The sequence below is a fragment of the Leguminivora glycinivorella genome, chromosome 25 (assembly GCF_023078275.1).
Source record: "Leguminivora glycinivorella isolate SPB_JAAS2020 chromosome 25, LegGlyc_1.1, whole genome shotgun sequence".
NCBI classification, from domain to species: domain Eukaryota; kingdom Metazoa; phylum Arthropoda; class Insecta; order Lepidoptera; family Tortricidae; genus Leguminivora; species Leguminivora glycinivorella.
The window spans coordinates 2,208,663-2,232,398 of NC_062995.1; the positions used below are offsets into that span (position 1 = coordinate 2,208,663).

Consider the following 23,736-nt stretch of genomic DNA (forward strand, 5'->3'; position numbering starts at 1 on the left):
TCATCCCACTGTTTTTCTAAAAGCCTACACTATGCTGGTAGAAACAAATAAATTCTCATTCCTATGCCACTGGCATAAGTCAACTTTGCTGTGTCACCGACATAGGAGGAGGATTATTTTGGTCTCAAACTTTGTGACGCCAGCACTGAACAAGTTAAATGTAAATAATTTAAGTTGACTACTGCAAAGTTTTTGCATAATAGGTTTATGAAAAAGTTATAAAAGGAGAAATAAAACACAGATAAGTAGGTATGAACAGAAGTATTATAATAACATTTTCTTTACATTTTTTCACTGATATCTTATTATGCTGTTGCCTAAAAGTTGTGTAGATTGTCCCAACACATTTGCTTCACACTAAAATACTTCATTGCGTATGTCTCATGGACGTGTATAGTTTAGAACGAAAGTTGATTCCTGTCGCGAGATACGATTTTGAAGGTCGGATTTTATACAATGTTTGTCGTTATTCTCGACCTGATTTCGGATGTCATAGTGGATCCACAACTTTTTCCAGGATATTTATCATTTTATTCGTGATTCCAAATATACCAAGACCCTTTTAAAGACTGTATTGTCGACAAATAGTTTTCATTATTTGCTGTCGAGTTTTGATCTCATAGGACGCACTTGTGAATTTCTTACAGCATCGATCTGATTGTATATTCAACTGAAGCTCATTCTGCACTCGATCTTAATATAAATGTTTAATTGAGAATTGTTTAATTGTTTAACACACATTTATTAACAAAATAAATTAAATTAAAGGTGTTTACAAACACAAATCGTCGCGCAATTAAAATAACCTTAAAAACCACTCTGGTGTGTCACTGTCACTTTTTTATGTTTAGTTACTTCCACATTTTTACTGTTTTAAACGTTTTATAAGTATTTTACATTGCTAATAGCTCAAGTTATTTTAAAATAAGCATAAACTCGTGAAATACGGGACAAATTCAAAACATTGGCCGCCATTTTGGTTCCTAGATTTACCTAATACGAGCCGTTAACCGGTGCTCTGGCACCGGTTAAATGAATCGTAACCCTTTTACTGACGGATGGCATGGTGCAACGCAAATATTCACTTAACGGTCGTCGGAGCCATCTTTAACGATGAAGGGGGCGTCAAAGTGTGCTGGTGCAACCGGCCCTTAATCTGATAAACTAGATGAATCATACAAATTTCTAATTTCGAAACTCTCTTTTAGATGAATTGAAAATAAAGAATATTTTTCGGTAATTCAAATGCCTTTATCATTTTTATCTCATTATTGATTAAAGTTGGTTGACGTTACTGACTGTGCATAGCAAGCTCCTTAAACGAAGTAATTTTTAGTCTGGTATTACCAGTGCGTTCAGAGGTCTTACTACTAGTACTATTTTCTAATGTATATAAACATTTTCTAAGCTTTTAGCGACTCAAATGTTTTAATTTCATTTATATTTTATTTTTTTATGTTTTCTATTTCAATTACCATAACATATTTTTTTTATTTCTAAAACTTAGCAATGAATTGCGGGGAAAATACGAAAATAATTAATAGTTTCTGAACAAAACATGTGTACCTTGCCACAATAAAAAAATATTTTCTTCAAGTACTTCAAGTCAAGAAAACCTTTTCGCAAAATGTCAAACGGTCCAAATTTATATGTTGCGTTATATTTCACAATAGTTGTAAAATTTAATTAGTTACAGTTCCAGTTACTATATCTCATCAACGTTTTATTCCAAGCGTAACACCGTAACGCTACCATTTATTGTTATTGCACACGCTAATCCAGAGCGATTACGAGCGCGGAGACTGTTTGAACAGTTGTGTAGAAAATATTATTGTTATCGTTATTTACGTCATTGTAAATAATTTGGCAGTGTTCCCTTGTTGTGTTACGTTTTTGTTGACTCACAAGCGCTTGAATCGACGAGCTAGTGACTGGGGACCGCTTCGACCTTGAACCTACAACAGCTGTTTGTGAGTATATCCTTGTACTATTAATAAATTAAAATAAAATGCATTGCAAATATTAATCGTGATTTTTCTTTTTGAATTCGATTCCAAACTGGTAATATTCAGCTCGATTTAGTGGTAATATTTATATGTAAGTTGGGGGACCCTTTCAATTTCGCAACTTACTGTACTATTGCTTATTCTAACATGATTCATGAACTGATGCAATACATTAAAATAATTATTCGTATGATTATTATTTTCATGTGTGAATGATTTAACAATTCATTTCTTTTTCTATTTCTTTGTTTTTTTTCATAATGTTATAGTATAAGACTACAGTCTAAGATTTGAAAGTTCCTCTTTTTGGCACATGACAGCGCCCGTAACAGGTAAACCCGCACAACCTACTGGAATTTTAAATAAAATCCCGTAATAATATAAGTAATTGCTAGATTTGTCAAACAATACTTCTTAGCCACATCGCTACATACTTCAATATAAATGTCTCTAAAAGAGGAACTTACAGCTCGCAGAGAATGAACATATTAACTTGTGATATAAAGTTTAATGAGAAGTTGGTTTGGGTATTTTTTATTTATTTTAGGTTGTCAGTGTTTGCCTTGTTTAATATGTATTACTATTTATAGTATTTATTTACTGAAAAAGGAAGTATCCCGGGCATGACATAATTGACATAGACAAAAAATAATTTACTGAAAGTATTTACTATTACTTGATAAACATATCAAACGCCGCGCCCACGCCGCGGGCTCTAGCCCTATTCAATGTGATGGCTATCGAGGGTCACGATGTTGATGTGTTTGCGGACAATGCTGGTGAATTTTGCAGAAAATGTCTTTTATTTATAAACATATTTTGTTTTGGTTAATTTATTGTATTGCTTTCATAGTATCTTTTGACATTTTATTTTATTTTAATTACTATCGATATATGCTTAAATATTTTGGTGACATTGTTGTTTATGAACAAAATTTTATAGGGTTTTATGTCAATTTGAATGTTTATTTTATTTTGTACTGTTTCTTTTTTAGGGTTCCGTAGTCAACTAGGAACCCTTATAGTTTCGCCATGTCTGTCTGTCCGTCCGTCCGTCCGTCCGTCCGTCCGCGGATAATCTCAGTAACCGTTAGCACTAGAAAGCTGAAATTTGGTACCAATATGTATATCAATCACGCCAACAAAGTGCAAAAATAAAAAATCGAAAAAAATGTTTTATTAGGGTACCCCCCCTACATGTAAAGTGGGGGCTGATATTTTTTTTCATTCCAACCCCAACGTGTGATATATTGTTGGATAGGTATTTAAAAATCAATAAGGATTTACTAAGATCGTTTTTTGATAATATTAATATTTTCGGAAATAATCGCCCCTAAAGGAAAAAAAAGTGCGTCCCCCCCCTCTAACTTTTGAACCATATGTTTAAAAAATATGAAAAAAATCACAAAAGTAGAACTTTATAAAGACTTTCTAGGAAAATTGTTTTGAACTTGATAGGTTCAGTAGTTTTTGAGAAAAATACGGAAAACTACGGAACCCTACACTGAGCGTGGCCCGACACGCTCTTGGCCGGTTTTTTTTTATGTGTGGTTAGTGTTTTAGTTATAAAAAGGACTTGTAGTCTCATGTAAACGTTTTGGTGTTAAACTGTAAGTTTATATTGAAATTAAATAAATGAAATGAAATGAAAATACCATAAAACATTTAAAAAGAAACTTAAATAAGTATCTTAAAATACAGTATTTATTTGTAGTTTACAAAATATATAATGTTTGGTAATAAATTGAATTAATGCATAATTTATCATATTGCATAGATCATTAACAGATTGCATAATTATTTATTTATTTATTCTATCATGATAACTTATGAATCATATGTAAATCATACTAAGTCTAACCACATTAAAATATAATTTTCAAGAAAACATTTTTTTTTTATATTACATTTATTACATTACTTTTAAGTCAGTTCTATGTTTCAGTTTATCTATGAAGAGCCTTACATGTTTCAAATTTGTGGCCTTTTTTTGTGCAAAGAATTTAAATTACATATGTATGTATACTGGATGAGTTTAGCCCAGGACCGGGAGAAATGCTCAGCAGTGGGCGATAAAAGGCTGATATGATGATGATGATTTATGTGAGTGTGTTTAGTAAAACATCCCACTTTGTTGATTGCTATAAAGTCGCCTTGTCAGTTTATTCATATATGTTTCATCTTAATGGTACTCTAAAGAGACTCACATATACACTTGTTGCGCGTCTCTTACAGTTCTACTCTATGTGTGGCTTTACTTTATAAACTACTAGTTCTGGCCCTCGGCTTTGCTCGCGTTAGTAAGAGAAAAAAAGTAGCCTATGTCACTCTCCATCCCTTCAACTATCTCCACTTAAAAAATCACGTCAATTCGTCGCCCTGTTTTGCCGTGAAAGACAGACAAACAAACAGACACACATACTTTCTCATTTATAATATTAGTATGGATTTTCTATAGAAAAGGCCAGAGTTAAGCGTAAGAAAACTTCGGAATCTTCAATGACATAATAGAACTTTATTTATAATTATTTTTTGTTTACCAACAGAGATAGTCTGGCCAAATAGAATCAATGCCAAACCCCGTCTGATGTGCTGCCAACATTTTGGCTTGATATTTCTATTAAAAATGGTTGAATGAAAGCTGTTATTTCAGAATGCTGAAATGTTGTCCATTAATATTGTTGGGAAGCTGATTCATATATAATTTTTTTTTAACTTTTTTTCTTAAGTCTTATAGATCCAATCCAAGTCTTCAGTCTTTAAAACAATCTTGAATGTGTCTAAAATTTTGTTTTAAATATTAAGTAAACAATTTATAAAGATATATTGGTACAAATGTCACATAAAATGTGGAACTCAAATGCAAAAAAACCTAAACATACAATATTTAAAAGTAAATAAATTATATATATATTATACTAATAAATAGATTAACGAAGAAAGTATTTGAAAAAAAAAGTGGAAGGGTCAGTTGGAAGTGAAAGATCTAGGCGAACTTTTCTCGACCAAATCGGGGAAATATTGCAAAAAGGCCAGGTCAGAAGTACTCGAAACCGACGAGCGTGTATGAGAAACGTTATGAAAGTGTGTGAAGCGAAAGTGGTTTGTCATGATTTTAGTAAATGGAAATCCGCGATCTCTGTCTACCCCTCTGGGAAACAGGCGTGTTTGTATGTATGTATGTATGTATGTAAATTAATTGTAGATATTGTTGGCAAACACTTATCTACAAAATGTCACTGAATCGCCAGTTATACAGTTTCTACCCTTGATAATGACACATATACTTATCTATAAATACCTACCGCGCGTGCAAAACAAATACATATACTATACATTATTTATATTATATGTCAATGACCTTTGAGATTATCTGAAGATTTTATGTCTGATATAAAGCACAAGGCACTTCTTTTTAATTCTTTGTTAGAATCATCCGCGCATTATCCCGGCATTTGCCACGGCTCATGGGAGCCTGGGGTCCGCTTTGACAACCAATCTCAAGATTTGGCGTTTTTACAACAGCGACTGCCATCTGACCTTCCAACCCGAAGGGTAACTAGGCCTTATTGGGACTAATCCGGTTTCCTCACGATGTTTTCCTTCACCAAAAAGCGACTGGCAAATATCAAATCATCGCATCGCACATAAGTTCCGAAAAACCCATTGACACGAGCCGGGATCGAACCTGCGACCTCCGGATTGAAAGTCGCACGCTCTTTCTGCTAGATCACCAGCGCTTCTTCTTCTTTGTTACAATATAAACTGATAACCTAACCACACAATTAAAATTTTGAAAAACCCAGACATAGTGGACCGATTTTCATGAAATATGGCTTAGAACGCTTCCGACTAACTCAGCTTTCAAACAAAAAAAACTAAATCTAAATCGGTTCATCTGGCACTAGGGATGCTGCGAAATCCATACTAATATTATAAATGGGAAAGTGTGTGTGTCTGTCTCTGTTTGTTTGTCCGTCTTTCACGGCAAAACGGAGCGACGAGTTGACGTGATTTTTTAAGTGGAGATAGCTGGAGGGATGGAGAGTGACATAGGCTACTTTTTGTATCTTTCACAAAAGCTAGTAAACGATAAATATGTAGATATCATTATTGTTACTGTTTGTTACAGTGAGAATGGACTCCTTCTTCAGCTTATTCGACCCGTCGGACGGCAACCAGGGCAAGGCTAAGAGGAAACAGCAGAAACCCGACCAGGACAATGTTAAGAAGAAAGATCCGCCTAAGGGTAAGGACAATAGCCTAGTTTCCTATACTTAAAATAAAATATTCTATGCAGTGCACGAAATAAAGCACCATATAATTAGAAGAACCCTGCCCTGCTGAGGGTTGCCTGTGTGGTGACGGGTTAAGAATTTCACCACCCCCTTTCTTCCCGTGGGTGTCGTAGAAGGCGACTATGGGATATGGGTTAAATTGTGGCGTAGGCGAGAGGCTGGCAACCTGTCACTGCAATGTCACAGTTTCGTTTTCTTTCAACCCCTTATTTGCCAAGAGTGGCACTGAAGCTTTATTAGTTTCATGTGTTCTGCCTACCCCTTTATGGGATACAGGCGTGATTGTATGTATGTATGTAATTAGAAGAAAAACATGTAGTTATGTTTAAACATAATATATTATATTTCAAGTAGGCATATTACAATGCGCATATGAACGTACATACAGCGACGCTGGCTCTAACCCTAAGAGCGTGCGCAGACAGAGAGCGGTCTGGAGTTCTGCGTTCCGCGTTCAGAGTTCTGCGTTCTTTCGAATGTACCGAGTCTGTAGCAGCAACGCACACAGCGGGCAGGCTGCCCGTGGCGGTGAAAGCGGAACGCCGCGTTATAGCGTTCTCGTCCCGCCGAGACAGTAAGGCCTCGAGAAGATTCCAGTCCCCCCTTAGTTGGGAGGAATCCACTATGGGACCGGCAAGAAACTCGGCGGGCCACTTTTTTTCATAATTTCTATTTAATAAGTCAAAGAGAAAGATATAAAGTAAATTAATTGACCATGACGACACTCCTCAGTCATCAATTCATCATCCTCCTTGCGTTATCCCGGCATTTACCACGGCTCATGGGAGCCTGGGGCTTTGACAACTAATCCCAAGTTTTGACGACACTCCTCAGTATTTCAGTTCAGTTTTTAAAATTAAATGGCTTCAGTCCATTGGGACTATTTCGCCAGTGTCAAGGTGATATGAGCTAATATTAGTAATTTTTGTACGGTAAGTACGACATTGTACGGTGACTTAGCACTTGTAAATTGATAGCTAGATTTTACAAGAGCACGTGGACTACCGGCCGTTTACGACAAAAAAGAGGCTAAACGCGTTTCGAGAACAATTCTTCATCAGCTTCTCACTACACCATTAGTTTACTGCATAATACACTATCAATATTACACTTTAAACAACAGTAAAAGAAAAATAAATTATTCACGACACGAAACCGCTATGATGGCGTCCCAACCGGAAGTCCTCCTCAGTATTTCATAGTAATTACATATTAGCAAATCGTTTTGACAGTTCTTAAGGCTGCTTTCAAAAAAAACGTCAAAAGAATGTAAAATTGATAGTTTTAGTCGGTGAAATACTACACTTTCCGTTATCCAATAGATTTATTTAATTCAAGTTCCAGTTAGAGCATCTTATTATCTTGATTTTTATAAGACTGGATTTTTGAAAACTAACTCACTAAATTAATTATGAATTTTTCTCTAATGGACGTTTAGAAAAACGCACGTATAGAGCTAAATCAGTCGATCTTATTTGTAAAATTTGGACAATTTTGAATATTAAAACGGGTAAATTTATAATTTGTATATCCTGTACCACAATCATTTCAGACTAGATTTTTATTTTAAGTTTTTGAAAAAGAGTAAACTAGCCTAAGGCGAATTCAATTTTTTTCAGAAATTACCTAAAATTAAGTGACAATTTCTTTGAAAATCTACATCACATCGAAGTAAGTTTTATACTAAATTAATCTGCAACGTTTACTTAAATTGCTGTTATGCCTTAGTGATTATAAATTGCTATTATTGATTTTTGCCAATTTTTTGAAAACGAGCCTTCACCGGTACAATTATTACCACTTTTGGACATTTTCTCATATTTTGTTAGACCAAGTAGAAAAAGTCCTATAATGTGATATATATTTATAAACTACTCGCAAAGCCCTTTAATTTGATACCACACACGGTATGATCGAGCGCTCGGCTGCGATTTCACTATTTTTAACACGAAAGCCCTCTTAAAAAGGAGCTGATTTGACTAGTAGGAAACTAGCCTATTCGAAACTGCAGTCATCATCATCCTCCTTGAGTTATCCCGGCATTTGCCACGGCTCATGGGATGGTCCGCTTTGACAATTAATCCCAAGATGTGGCGTAGGCACTAGTTTTTACGAAAGCGACTGCCATCTGACCTTCTAACAAGGAGGGTAAACTGGACCTATTTGGAATTAGTCCTGTTTTTTTACGATGTTTTCCTGCACCGAAAAGCGACTGGCAAATATCAAATGACATTTCACACATAAATTCCGAAAAACTCATTGGTGAGAGTCAGGGTTCGAACCCGCGACCTCCGGAACGAAAGTCGCGCGTACTTACCGCTAGGCTACCAGCGCTTCGAAACTGTAGTAAATTTTTATATTATACACGTTCATTGTCGCGTAAAATAACGTCAAAATCAAAAGGGTTGATTAGGACATCTCATTAGTTATCATGTTAACCGAATTTTACCTTAATGAAAATGTCATAGTCTTCGAGATATTGCCACTTTTTTCTTTACGTTTTATAAATTAAACGGTCTATATCTCAAAAACCATGACATTATTCATTACTTTCATTAGGGTAAAATTCGCTTGATTTGACAGCTAATAGTGTGTTCGGATTCTGACCCCCATACTAAAAGTGGTCGTTTTGATTATGTATCTTTTGACATATTTAACACCTACTTATTTTTAAATTTTCTATTGATCAGGCAGGCGAAGAGGCAGGAAGACACAGGGCAAGAATGAAACTCTACCAGAAGAGTCCTCATTCCTCTGCGAGCCGGAGCTGAGCGCAGAACTGCTCATGAAGGACGGCAGCTACTTTGAGAGCTACATCGAGATGAAGAAAGAAGGTAAACATACAAAAAGTTTAAAAAGTAGTTAGTATTTCCAGTTTATGCCCCTTTCATGTTTCGCACGAGTAAGGTTTGGTGTTAGTAGACAGGATTGATCATGTCCTATAATCGTTCACCACAGGCGGAACATAAGTAGATGGCTATATTTCCGAGCTCATATAACCCGGCAACCTTCAGTTTCAAGGTCAATCTAGGGTGAACAGGCATCTTCTGGGCGAGTTCGCTCAATCGTAGGCCACGTCTCTGCCTTTGGCTGGTCTGTGGCCAAGAGTAAGCCCATTTATAATAAAAAAAAGTATGGGATTCTCCTGTTGTTGCCCCTATCACACTTTCAATGCCTTTGAAGCAATAGGGAAGTATGTCATCTGCTTCTAACGCTACATTAAGAAGGAACGAAGGTCTGTTGTTTACAAGACACAGGGCAAGAAAGAAACTACCGGAAGGGCTTTCTGTGCAAGCCAGAGCTAAGTGCAGAACTGCTCATGAAGGACGGCAGCTACTTTGAGAGCTACATCGAGGTGAAGAAGGAAGGTAAACATACAGATGTTACAAAGTAGCTAGTATTTCCAGTTTATGCCCCTTTCACGTTTCTCACGAGTATGGTTTGGAGTTAGTAGATAGGATTTCCCGATCATGACCCATACTCGTCCAACTAGGATTCTAGAGAGCTACACTATGAAGGAAGGAAAATATGTGAGTGTGTTTAGTAAAACGTCTTAATTTGCCGGTTACCATTAAGGCGAGATTTACTTGTATCTTTATATGAATAAACTGACAAAGCGGCTTTCATCGACAAAGTGGGACGTTTTCCCGTGCACACTCACATAATGTTGTCTATAGATAAGACACAAGGCATTGAACGATACTCTTCCCGAAGAGTCCTTCCGTAGGCACTGGTCCATCCAATAGGCTACTTGCCCCCTAGTCAAATCAGCTTCTTTTTAAGAACTGTCAAAACGAATTTGAACGACTTGCTAATATGGAATTTATATTAAATTGAATTGAGTGACGTCACGGTCAACTCAGTTACTTTATATATTTCTACCTGAATTGTTAAATAGAAATTGGATTTAAAAATAACTTCTGTCCATATTTTTCTTATAATTATCTGATGCTTTATTCCGTGCATGGTATAAAATATTTTAACTACAGTCAAGTTCCCTATAGCAAGTAAGCGATGAGCTAGAAACGAACGAAAGATAGTCGCGTGTAAATAAAAGAGACGCAATGATAGCGCCAGCGAGTTATACCAAGGGCGGCTCACTCCTCGTTTCTTCCGTACATTTCGACGGCCGCGAGTTTGCGACTCATAAAGTTTGACAACCTTCACGCTGCGCAATAGATAGAACTCAATGTCGCATGCAGTCCGTTGACAGGTTGTTGAGAGTGAGCCTTCTGTACTTGTACTTTTATATATTCTGTGGTTATAGTTCGTCTCCAAGCGAGCGATTTATAGTTCATATTATGAACTATAAATCGCTTTACACGGGAGTGATTATCTTTTGTTCGTTTTTATAGCCGATAGCTCATAGTTTACTAGCTCGCGGTGGGACCAGTGCCTAACGGCTCGGCCACGACATTGGTCTCAGCGCGACAGCGGTGAGCGGCAAACATACGTGCGAATGAAAAGTCCCATCGCTGTGTCTCGCTCCAATCACTCCAATGTATGACCGCCGCTCACCGCTGTCGCGCTTAGACCAATGTCGTGGCTGGGCCGTAGGTGTTTTCACATTATCCGATCTGATATCGGATGTTTGACGACCGGTCTGGCTCAGTCGGTAGTGACCCTGCCTGCTAAGCCGCGGTCCTGGGTTCGAATCCCGGTAAGGGCATTTATTTGTGTGATGAGCACTGATATTTGTTCCTGAGTCATGGATGTTTTCTATGTATATCGTCGCTTAGCACCCATAGTACAAGCTTTGCTTAGTTTGGGGCTAAGTTGATCTGTGTATCCCATACATTTTAGCAGCCATCTTTGATTTTTGCCTTTGAAATCCTTCCGACATCCGATATCGGATTATTAAAATTACTAAAGACTGAAATAACAAATGTTTGTATTGTTCTAGATCCTAAAGCGGACGACAAAAAGCCGAAGCGACGCAACTCTGGACGCAAGAACCGCAGACGGAAAAAGGTACTTTATACACCGTGTTTTTATTGATTTCCGTTAACTTCAGTATATATGTAGTTAAGTCCATTATAGGAAACACAATAGCATAGTTAGTTTTGGTAAATTCGTATTTTTTTTTTCTAAAAAGCACCATATAATTACCTGCGATAGATGTTACATCAATTACTGTTGAGACACGGGTTTTGTGTGTTCGATAGACGACATGTCACAGTTTTGACACTTACTTAGTAGAGTTAATTGTAAAGTCCGTTTCTTAACAGCTGCCTCGAGCAGATGGCTAGTGCTCGAGTAGCCCAACTGGCAGGATCGCCATGAAATGTTGGGCGTACCGGAGGTAATGACTTAGGCTTAGGACTTTTTATGGCATACCGTGGTTCTAAAATCCGTGGAGTCGCCATATGAAAAATTTTCAAAGTCAAAGTGAAAGTCCAACAGTATGATGTCACATTAAATATAAATATTTATACACACTGTCAATCGTTACTGAGTTCATTTTAATCGAACGTAGTTGATTTTGTCTTAATAGTAATTTTTTGGTATTATTATATAGTAGGTTTTATTTTCAACCCCTTATTTGCCAAGAGTGGCACTGAAGCTTTAGTAGTTTCATGTGTTCTGCCTACCCCTTTATGGGATACAGGCGTGATTGTATGTATGTATGTATTATATAGGATTATGATTGAATTGAATTGAATATAAATACTTATATTTAATATGACATCATACTGTTGGACTTTGACTTTGACTTCGAAAATTTTTCATATGTCGACTCCACGGATTTTAGAACACCACGGTATGGCATAAAAAGTCCTAATCCTAGTAATGACAAGTCAAGACTCTGGGAATAACTGTATATTTATTTGAAAATACATCGGGTTTATACACCGTGTTTCACTTAACACTAAAAACCTGAAAACACTTTGTTCAGAATCGAGAGTAGAATCGATTGAGCTATATCTTGATGGGGGTAATATTTTATTTAAATTAGTATTATTAGTTATTTTTTACGTGCCCATTCTATTGTACTCGTAATACAACATTGTGTATATCGCATTGCTAGAGGTTGTTTACCTTTTTTCAGTATTTAGGGGTATTAATACTGGCCGGTTACTTGGGTTTCCGCTACTAGTTTGACGTTGTTTGTCAGTTTAATCTTAATGTTTATCATAAGTCATAACAAATTGAACTCCTACCTAATTACAACCTTGTCATTTTGAATATTGAGTTTATTTGCTTACTGCGATTACCTGTCCAATTTGAAGTTTACTGTGACAAAGCTTTAAAGTGTTTTACAGTGACATCTTAGCTGTCTATTGGTAAACCTTATGTCGTTGCAGTAACGTCCACAAATAAATAGTCTTATGGTTTATGATGGTAGTTAGCAATTATTTTATTGAGTGTAGAGCTAAAAGTCAAGTAGAGCTGTACAGAAAATTAAAAATTCAATTAAAAAAAAAGTAACGATCAGATTGAAAGATGAATACTCTAGATGAGTTTAAAAAAATAAAAATCAGTTGGGGTGTCTGAGGTTTTGAGTGATACCGGAAACACCGTGTATATACTGTGGTTTAGTCTAAAATTATCAACTAATGGGGAGTTATCATGTCATGTGAAATGAAATGAAATGAAATATTTATTTTTCCAAGTAGGCATATTATAATGCGCTTATGAACGTCAAATAAAGCTGGCTGTGCTGTGTTTCAAGGTAGTGTGTTTTCATATTTCAAAGGTTATCCTTGTACTTAATAGCATAATTTAATGATCTGTAAAAGGTCGCTCTCTATATATATGTGTGTGTGTATGACGCTGCTATGACTGTGACCTCACTACAAATTATTTATTTAAGAAAGAAATCAGAGTTAGGTTTCTGCATTTCCAGGGGTCTCCGCACTAGGCTGTGCCTGTACTTTAATGTGTAATGTGTGCGGCTGTGCTTTAATTTGTAGGTGTCGCCCATCAAAGAAGAGCAGGCATGGAACAACACGACCTGTGTGCCGTCAGCCGACAACGTCAGCGATCTGCGCGACTATGATGATGTGCACGGCGTCATTGACAAACTGGAAAAGGTATCATTTTCATACCGTATTTACATAAGCTTGTCGCGTGAGCACAGTCAAGTGTAAGTAATTAAAATTTTGAAAAAACCCCCGACCGACATAGTGGACCGATTTTATATATTTATTTATTTATTTATTTAATCTTTATTGTACACAAAGAAAGAAAACTTATAGTACAAAAGGCGGACTTAATGCCAGACAGCATTCTCTACCAGTCAACCTTTAGGCAAAGCAGAGATATTGTGGGCGGTGATATTACTAAAACTTCATAAAACATGGCTAAGAACACTCCCGACTAACTCAGTTTTCAGACAAAAAAAACTAAATCAAAATCGGTTCATCCGTTCGGGAGCTACGATGCCACAGACAGACACACAGACAGACAGACAAACAGACAGACAGACACGTCAAACTTATAACACCCCTTCGTTTTTGCGTCGGGGGTTAAAAATATGGGTGTACACATCTTACTCAAAAATATGTCCTATAGCATCTTAGTCTGGTGTAGAGATGGGCCGAATATTCGGTAAATATTCGGTATTCGGCATATTCGGCAAGTTTTTCAATGTTCGTATTCGGCCGAATAATTAGGTTGCATTGCCGAATATTTACCGAATAAACAAAGTAAATAACTAATGTTAATCTTACGTATTCCATTGGATAATACCCTCCTATTTTAGTAGCTTTTTAAGGTACTGCTAAAAAGAGAGAGAAACCTATGCGTCAAAATATAAATACAATTGTTTTGTAAAAAAGTTCAAAAACCTTAGTTTAAGAGTTGAGAAGAGTTCAGAGCGGTTTTAACACTTTTAACGAAGTTTTTGTTATCTACTAAATCATAAAAACAAAGTTGTAGTAACATATGTAACCATTATCAATCATTTAATAGTTTTAATGAACATACCCTTTTAAAACATGGCGTAACCGAATATTCGGCCGAATGTTCGGTTCGGTAAGAGCTGAGCCGAATGTTCGGCCGAATATTCGTATTCGGCAAAGTCCATATTCGGCCCATCTCTAGTCTGGTGTAATAAGAGCGTAGTACCATATTTATAAGACGATTATTTCGATACGTATTTTTGCACTTGACTGTAACGTGCCTCACTCTGTGTAGACCGGGCTAATGGTGGAGGAATATTATTCCAGCATTTATATTCCTATTTTGAATTAGCCGGAATTATTGTAAACAAAGGTGTGGACGGTGCTATAAAAAAATTGCACCATTGCCGTAAAATTGCCGATATTTTACAAGTTTATTAAAAATCTTTACATATTCCATTATACAAATAATGACTCTGTATAAACGAAAATAAATTTGAACACAATACGTTTTGGTATATTTATTGAAATTAAAAAGCCGTTTCTGTGGGGTAGTTTATTTATTGCACTGGTATCACTGTGGAAATGTACCTGGGCGACCAAATAGCGTCATCGACACACTGGAAAAGGTATCTTACAGTATTTTCTAAGACGAGACAAAAATGACAACTGTTTGACATGCCAACGGCCACTTTTAATCATCGCACCGCTCGCCATCGACAGGGCGCTCATCCACACACCTTGCAACCTAAATGGTCGCGCACCGTACGGTTTCAGAGGAATTTCCTCCCACGAACGCTCCGGCTGTGGAATGAGCTCCCTGTCGAGGTATTCCCGATGAACTACAGTATGGGGTTCTTCAAAAAAGGAGTGTACAAGTTTCTAATGGGTCGGCAACGCGCATGTGACACCTCTTGAGTTGCAGGCGTACATAGGTTACGGTGACCGCTTTCCATCAGGCGGACCGTATACCTGATTGCCACCGACGTGGTTTAAAAAAGTGGCGCACTACGTCAGAAACCGGTCGAAATTTATAACCCAGCGGGTTCTCCGGCATCTGAGCAAAGTTCACGAGTGCCCACCAAGCGAGTTCTTGTGTTTGTCGTTAGCCGTTTCCACACAGAGCGAGGCCATGTGTTCACGCGGCAAATGTCCAATGTGTCTCGGCCGAGGCAACACGCGGGCGTGACTCGGCCGAAGCACGTCTGCACGTGAGCACATTGCCTTGTAACGTGCCTCGCTGAGTGGACCGGGCTAATGGTGGAGGAATATTATTCCAACATTTAGTTGCGAGATATCGAAAGTTAAAAGTGTTTATAAGTTTGAATGTTTGTCACCAGGTGATCCTGAAGGATGACACGTACCTCGCAGGAGAGTTTAATGCCGAGGATCTTCACAACGAGGCGTGGTACAGCTCAGATGATGTTGAGAGCTTGGATGACGACACGTGAGTTGAGATTTGTTACATTATAAAAAAAAATAGATAGAAAATAGTACATTACGATGCAAGTGCGTAAAATAGGAAGTTCGAAACGAGTGGCGATAAACCAGTACGGCGATGAAAAAGTACTTTTCAGTACAGATGGTGTTTTTTTTACGCACTAGTGCGAGAAGTGGTTCATTATATGCCAGGTCGAAACTTCGGAGGTCTATCTGTACTGAAAAACGTCGTTCGATACACGTGCGAAAAGGGAATTCGTAACTCGTGTCGATTTAAAACACTCCCTTCGGTCGTGTTTTAATTTATTGCCACTCGTTTCGAACTCCCTCTTTTTCGCACTTGTACCGAAATGTACTATTTTTACCGTACTGAAAAACGTCGTACGATACTCGTGCGAAAAGGAAATTCGAAACTCGTGTCGATTTAAAACACTTCCTTCGGTCGTGTTTTAATTTATCGCCACTCGTTTCGAACTTTCTTTTTTACGCACTTGTATCGTAATGTACTATTTTTGGGTCAGTTAAACACTGTTGCATACAATACTTTACCTCATTACCTCTCACTACCTTGATTTGCCTTTATATTTATATTAATATATTTGTGTATGTTTTTATATGTATATATTTTTTTGCTATGTATTGTATGTATTTTATTATTTAGGTATAAATAAAATATTTATGTTTATGTAACTACTTATTTCTTAGTTTTTGATGTGTGCAGTTTTATTCTACACGTAATTTTCATGTTGGCACTACCTGTTTCATTGTTTCTGGTAATTTGGTTCCTGCTACCCAAAGGTTGTCTGGTAGAGATCGCTTTTAAGCGATAAGACCGCCTGTTGTTACCTAGTTTTAATCGTTTTATTAATGTAATCTCCTTTTAATAAGTGGTGCACAATAAAGTATTATATATTATTACTATTTCTACGACCATGCACTTACTTCTCTAGAATAACTTTCGTGAAATAAACACTGTTTCCGGTATTGTTATTACAAAGTTTCACAGCTTAAAAACACGTATGGTTCACATGTTTTTTTTTTCTGGGTTGGTAGCAATTGTAATGTGTTTTTCATCACACCCGCACTTTAAATGTGCTATTGCACGCAGGCGGAGCGTGAGTTATAGAAAAATCGTTCTCCCGAGGGAATAATGAAATTTCTTGTACCTTACTTAACTTTTTTACATCTATTTACATATTTTTTACATTGCGAGTGTCATGAAAAACATTGTGTCTAACTCGGGGAGTATGAATATTACTAACTTACTCTCGTTAATAATATTCAACTTCCTCCCCTTGTTGCACAATGTACTATTATGGGGGGAGGGGGGGGAGGGCTAAAACCCAATTACAAATTGCTACAAACGCATTATTGGGGTATAGACCATAGACTTTTCTTGACATCTTTTACGTAGTGTTTTAAAGATCATTAAAAACCATGTAAATGACTAATAATAATAAAAATGACGAACCTTACACCCTGGCGGGTGCTGCCTCTGCGTGTGTCCCATGATACGGGCAAGGGCAACATCCGCTCGGTGTACCCCTTACATTGCATTAAAGTGTCGAAAGGGCCTCTACGCGTTGGCTTCGGCCCCGCGCACGCCTCCCAAAGGTCCGGAACACCATTGTTCCGTGATGGGAAAGACATAAAAATGACTAATAATAATAGAAAAAAATCAAACTTATATACTCTTTAAAGTTTTGATATTTAGTATAGATTAATATAAGAATCTTTTCACAGTAATTCTGAGTCGGAGGACAGCGGGAGCGAAGCCCACGGCAGCCTGCCCCCGGAGCCCCGGTTCGGCAACGTGGAGTACAAACTGCAGCTGGTGGCGCCCTGCGAGAGGCGCTTCCAGCATCTAGTCACACAGGTACAGTATGGTGAAGAGTAGTGTCGTACAGTATGGCCACTCCCGCTCCCCGCTCAAAATGTCACACATTCTCGGTTACCCAAGAACGCGACCACTCACACAAGCATGACGCGTTCGCCTACACGAGCTTGTAGTACGTTGCTTCTGGAAAGTTATGTATGAAAATATTGGCATAATTAATGGAACATTTTTTTTGGTTGGGATATGTACATTATAGGCCGAAGTTATTTTTCATCAACCCTCCCCATCTCTCCCCCCTCTGCGTCACCCCTCTTCCCCACCTTAAATAGCCGAAAATGTGGTTTTTCGCGATTTCTGACAAAACCGTTGAAGATACAGAAAAAGCGTGTAGGAACAAAGTAATCCTTAATAAATTTACTACAAATCATTCATTAACACTTTGGTTCTAGCACTTATAGTTTTCGCGTGATCCATCACGAAAGTTGGTCCTTTGCTGCAATTTTCTTTAGTGAATGTTAAGTTTTCTCCCAAATTGCTTACGAAATCTGTTTGATATTACTAAAATATTATAAACTGAAAATGAATTTCAGGGGGAAAAATCACTACCATGGGTGGAACTTGAACTCACGGCTTCTGGATTGAAACTCCAGAGCTCTACCAACAGCTACCAAAAGCTCATCCCCAGTCATCGATATACTATATGGATCAATGGTACTCCTAGCGACTACTACCGTGAAAATATTACGTCTTAAATAGTTACTGGAATTCCAAGACATATTGGAAATTCCACCCATGGTAGTGATTTTTCCCCCTTTTAATTTTATTTTAGTCATGGGTTACAATATTTTAGTCATATCAGACAAATTTCGACGATTTCGTAAGCATTTTGGGCGAAAACTTAACATTCATTAAAGAAAATTGCAGCAAAGGACCAACTTTCGTGACGGATCACGCGAAAACTATAAGTGCTAGAACCAAAGTGTTAATTAATGATTTGTAGTAAATTTATTAAGGATTACTTTGTTCCTACGCGCTTTTTCTGTATCTTCAACGGTTTTGTCAGAAATCGAGAAAAACCGCATTTTCGGCACTTTAAGGGAGGGTAGAGAGGTGACGCAGAGGGGGGAGGAGTGGGGAGGGTTGATGAAAAATAACTTCAGTCTATAACGTACATATTTCAATTAAAAAAAACCTTCCATTAATTATGCCGTAATTTTAGCTAATTTCCCCCTATTTAAAAAAAAAAAAATTTTAAGCGGGTTACTCACGTATTAAGTCGATATAGCGTTCGACATGTTTCGGTTCAATTTCGAGAACCTTTCTCAAGAGTAGCGACCCCGCCTTTACATGTCGAGAGCGCGACGCATGCGCAGGGATCGGATACCGGTATTTTCAACCAAACCGGTTTTGGCTCTAGACGTCAAACCGAAAAAATAGTGTTCTTGTTTTCGGTTACCGGTTTTTAACCGGTTAATATGAGAGAACTGTTCTTCAGCAGATCTGTTTCTGTTGAACGAAATTAACCGGTTTCTACGTCAGAGATGTCAACGTCAGAGATACAACGACTCTTTTCTCATTTGCAGGCAGCGAAACTTTGGTGCGAATGACAATTATTTTATGACGTCAAGCTACAAACTATTATGTTAAAAGTATCTTTGAAATGGACCTTATAGTCATGTATATAAGGCGTATCTTTCGGTGTAGGTAAATGCACTCCGATACGGTTCAATAATTTGGTCCGGTCAGTAATCTCTCTCCGTAGTCTAGCGGTCTGGGACATGGACTAGGAATATGGAGGTACCGGGTTCGATCCTCGTAGTGGGCAAGCTTTTTCCATGTTTGCATTTTATAATTTAGATTTTAAAATTTAATGTTGTTACACTGTGTAATGTGATTCCTAGTAGTTTTAAGTAGATTATGTGACAAGTAAAACATTTCAAAAAAAATTAACATTTACTTTTTTATGTGAAAATACATTCAAAAAGAGTAAAAAAACACAAAAAAAAAAGTCATAGAATATTTTTTGTTTTTACGTCAAAAATGCATGTGGTTAAAATCTTTCGGGTTATTCAGGCCCACGGTGTTTATTTTCTTTTCTTGTACAATAAAATATGATTTTTTTTTTCATAATTTCGAGTTAAAATGTAATAAATGAATATAACCTCTTTCTACCGAAGTCTCTGGCTAAAGGTATCAATTATTGCATTTAATGAGGAGGCACGGCACACTCAAAAGTTATGTTATGACAGATGGCGCCGTCCCGTCCTTCCATTGCACAGATGAAGAATTTCATACGTGAGAGAGAGAAGATGATATTTGTTTTCTCTCTCTCACATATGAATGACAGTGACATGGCTAGACACTTGCACAGGCGCCGCCTGGTGGGATAACTTTTAGTAATTATGTTAATAATTACTCAATGTGGGATAAAATGTCAGTGTGCCTCCTCATTTAAGTCAATGTCTGACATACCGATTTATAACTTCACAATAAAAAGGTGCAATATCAGTGTATTGCTGGTTGAAGAGGCTGTTATAGATATGTAAATAAAGTTATTGTCAAACTTGACACAGCATGTCATTTTATTAACCCGTTCAATAAACGTCACGGAACGAAATAAATTCTGTTCATCTTGAATACAGGTAACCGAAATTGATTTGTTCTCTGTCAAAACGTTATTGTAGATTACCGGTTAATGACAGAACAGAAATTTGAACTGTTTACGAACAATATTAACCGATATTTTGAAACCGGTTCCGATCCCTGCGCATGCGCTTAAAATATTTTTAAATATGTATGAGTCTCACGGGAGTTTTATAGTTAAAATTTCCCCCTACTACTTGAGACTGTGCGTAGGAACGCGCTTCTTTCATATATTTGTTTGCCAGTGTCCGAGGTATGTCGCCAGTGTCCGAGGTGTGTCGCCAGTGTCCAAGATATGTCGCCAGTGTCCGAGGCGTGTCGCCAGTGTCCGAGATGTGTCGCCAGTGTCAATAATATCCTCGTTTTGAGCAAGTGTGTTGAAAAAGCCTTTTCTTTCCAGCTGAAATGGCGCCTCCGTTCCGGCGGCGGCGCGGCCGTGTACCTGGTCGGCGTGCGCGACTGCGGAGCGCTGCGCGGGCTGCGCGCGCGCGCCCTGCGCGGCTCGCTGCACACGCTGCGCCGCATGGCCGCCGCGCTCGGCGCCTCCCTGCACCACGTCACCGCGCGCCAAGTGCGCCAGCACCGCGCCGTGGCCGAGGTCTACATCAGGAAGGTGAGTAATCAAATTAAATATAACCATGAAATAGGGAGTTGGTTGATGAAAACACTGTAGTCAGTTGTGATCTATCATAGGCCACAGCATCTTCAGCTCAGAAGAAGAAGAAGAAGTTAAGTGACATCTAGCGACAATTACGCGTCAAATAGCGTGAGTTATCAGTACCACTACTCGATACTAGGTGTCACGGTGTCTTGTCTGCCAAAAATTTAATATTAGAATAGTTTACAACTTATATTACAAGCAGAAGGAATTGAAAACAGAATACTGATTAATACTATTGTAATATTACAGCAATTCCCGTCAACTTTGTACAATGCCACGTCAGCAAAATTTAATTGATCCTATTTTGTTACCAACATTTAGTAATATAATTCGACTTTCGTAAGATATATACAGGATAATTGTTATAATTAAGAAAATATAGATACTAGAGAACCTTAATGACGAAATAAAACTTAATAAAATCTCAATTCATCAACAAAATCTTGGTAACAAAATAGGAATTAATAAAAACAAATTTAACTTTTCCCTTAATTTTTGTACAAAGTTGACGGGAATTGCTGATTAGCTAAAAATTAGTCAGCATTAGACTTTTCGTTCGTCGCGACATTATTGACAAGTAGTACTGATAATTTACGCTAGTTGACGCATGATTGTCGCTAGATGTCACTTGCTTGATTGAACTATGCCTATACAAATAACCCGCATTTACTGATGTATGGATTTACAACCCTACACGCGCAAGACGCGCAGACACTACACGACATGGCGCCACAAAAAATTGTCTTGTAGCTTTCGATTATAAATGGCGCTAAGTGTCACTTTTGACATATTGTCCCGGATTTGTAAGTTCACATTTTTGACACATTTGTTTTGAAGTATGTTGCGATGTGGCTAAGACGTATCGTTTGCCAAATCTGACGATTAATTTCGAATTGGTTGAATCGATTAGGCCTTATGTACAAGGAGGCGCTTAAACAAATATACGATTTCTATCAACTTACTGAAATGTAATTTGAATCGAAATGACAGACTGCCACAGCACTAGTTTAAAAATAAAAATGAATGATAAATGACATATACCCCAAGAGCTATCCGGTCTTGCTACTACTGGGAAAATAACTTAATTCTATAACAGTACTTTTTATCTCACCAAAAATTAAGTTTGGTAATTTGGTACAGTTTTTTTAGTTAAGCCACCAAAATTTGTGACAAGAAACGTATAATATAATAAAAAAAAGATTATTTTAATTCACTAAAAATCAGGCGAAAATGGTATCAGGACTTTTGTTTTAAATTCGACTACTTTAATTTATGACCTTTATAACACATTAAGAAACCACCTATTTTTGTGAATGATACTTCGTAGTAGCAAAAATCGGAGTAATTAAATTAGTTATGACGCAAGCAATAATAGGACAAGTGAACATATGTTTGTTTTGTATCTACATTATGTGTTGAAACACTATTTCTACTGAAACCACCCTAAAAACAAAACGGAATTTCAGTATTTTACTAGCTCAGAATAACATTCAGGGCAAAAATTATATCAGCAAAAAAATTGGAACAGACTTTTCGTTAAGATCAAAATAAAGAAGTATAAAAAATAATCCACCTTTAAATGCACACCAAGAAGCGCTAAAATCTGTACTGAAAGAAGTATTTTCATATTTTTCATTTACCTACAAACTCTACTATTGACGATTTGTCATTTTCTGCATTATTTCAAAAGTTAGTTATTCATTCGTATTTTCATTACATCGCGGTATAATAATATATTTCGCCACCTTCACTATCGCTTAAGTAGCTCAGTTATAGTAGCGTAAGACGATGGGCGCGCTCCTGACCTGACGTCGTGGGTTCGATCCTCGGCAGTGGAAATCTTTTTTTCTTGTTATTATTTTTTTATCTTTTACACCCTTTTCAACCCTCTCTTTTTAAATATTGATTTTTTAGTATTAGATTTACAACCCATTTCATTGAAATTTTGTTAGACACATGTAATGCAATAAGTTTAAAAATTGTCTTTCAGTATTAGTATTGATTGAAGGTAACCTAAGGTTCAACATCGTGCGTCGTTCCTACTAACCGCAATACTCTGTCTTAGCTAACCATCGCTAGACGTTATGCTCTTGTAATAAGTATTACAAGTGTACAGTGACAGTTGTCCAGTATGACTCATAGATTTATATATCATTAAGCTAGATTGCAAAGCAATAGAATATGTGAACAACTATGTATACTTAGGAAAAATGATTTCATTTGACCCTAACAGCAACGAAAACGAGGTAGATAGAAGGATAAACATAGCTTGGAGAAAATACTGGTCACATAAAGAAATCCTAAAAGGAAATTACAGTTTAAAAATAAAGAAAATAGTCATGGATTCCTGCATACTACCCAGTTTGACATATGGATGCCAGACATGGGTTTTCACCGAGAAAGTACGAGGAAAAATCTTATCTTGCCAACATGGGATGGAGAGAAGCCTTTTAAACCTAAAAAGAATAAATAAAGTCAGAAACACCATTATTAGATCGCAAACAAAAGTAACAGACGCGCTACAGTATAGCTTAAGGCAAAAATGGAGATGGGCCGGACATTTGGCAAGGTACAAAGATAATAGGTGGACTGTTCTGGCAACCAAATGGAAAGGTCCTCTTGGAAAAAGAAACAGAGGGAAACAAAGAAAAAGATGGAATGATGACATCACAGAAACCGCAGGAAATAATTGGGAGCATATTGCGGAAAACAAAATCAAATGGAAGAAGATAGAGGAGGCTTTTACCCTCAAGGGATCACACATCAATATATAATAAACAAAATACCTCTAATATAACAAAATAAATATGGGATGTGTGAGAACAAAGCTAAATAATAAAAAAAAAGCTAGATTGAGTTGTTAGGCCAAAAAGTGTGTCCACATGAGAGGGTAAAGTTGGGGCTGGTGTCCCTCTCGCACTTATTGCCACTGTCAAAATTATTTGAATGACGTCATCACTGTCATTATTTGGGGATACCAGTCAATATTCAAAGTTACTACCAAATC

At 37.2% G+C, this 23,736-nt stretch overlaps 1 protein-coding gene and 1 long non-coding RNA gene across 2 annotated transcripts in view; one reads left to right on the plus strand and one right to left on the minus strand.

Annotated features, from left to right (window-relative positions):
• Window positions 1-246: 246 nt before the first annotated feature.
• Window positions 247-1,146, minus strand: LOC125239447. The gene is made up of 2 exons (XR_007178532.1): window positions 807-1,146; window positions 247-693 (listed from the first exon to the last, which is right to left on the minus strand). It is a non-coding gene; the product is annotated as an uncharacterized LOC125239447 (long non-coding RNA).
• A 493-nt stretch (window positions 1,147-1,639) lies between these two features.
• Window positions 1,640-23,736, plus strand: part of LOC125239296 (GTP-binding protein 2-like) — a 66,448-nt gene continuing 44,351 nt past the window's right edge. The window contains exons 1-8 of the mRNA XM_048146838.1: window positions 1,640-1,970; window positions 6,139-6,255; window positions 8,995-9,138; window positions 11,208-11,275; window positions 13,219-13,338; window positions 15,489-15,595; window positions 17,332-17,464; window positions 20,469-20,681. Coding sequence (XP_048002795.1) covers window positions 6,144-6,255; window positions 8,995-9,138; window positions 11,208-11,275; window positions 13,219-13,338; window positions 15,489-15,595; window positions 17,332-17,464; window positions 20,469-20,681 — 897 coding nt within the window. The 5' untranslated portion in view covers window positions 1,640-1,970; window positions 6,139-6,143. The remainder of the gene's footprint in view (window positions 1,971-6,138; window positions 6,256-8,994; window positions 9,139-11,207; window positions 11,276-13,218; window positions 13,339-15,488; window positions 15,596-17,331; window positions 17,465-20,468; window positions 20,682-23,736) is intronic.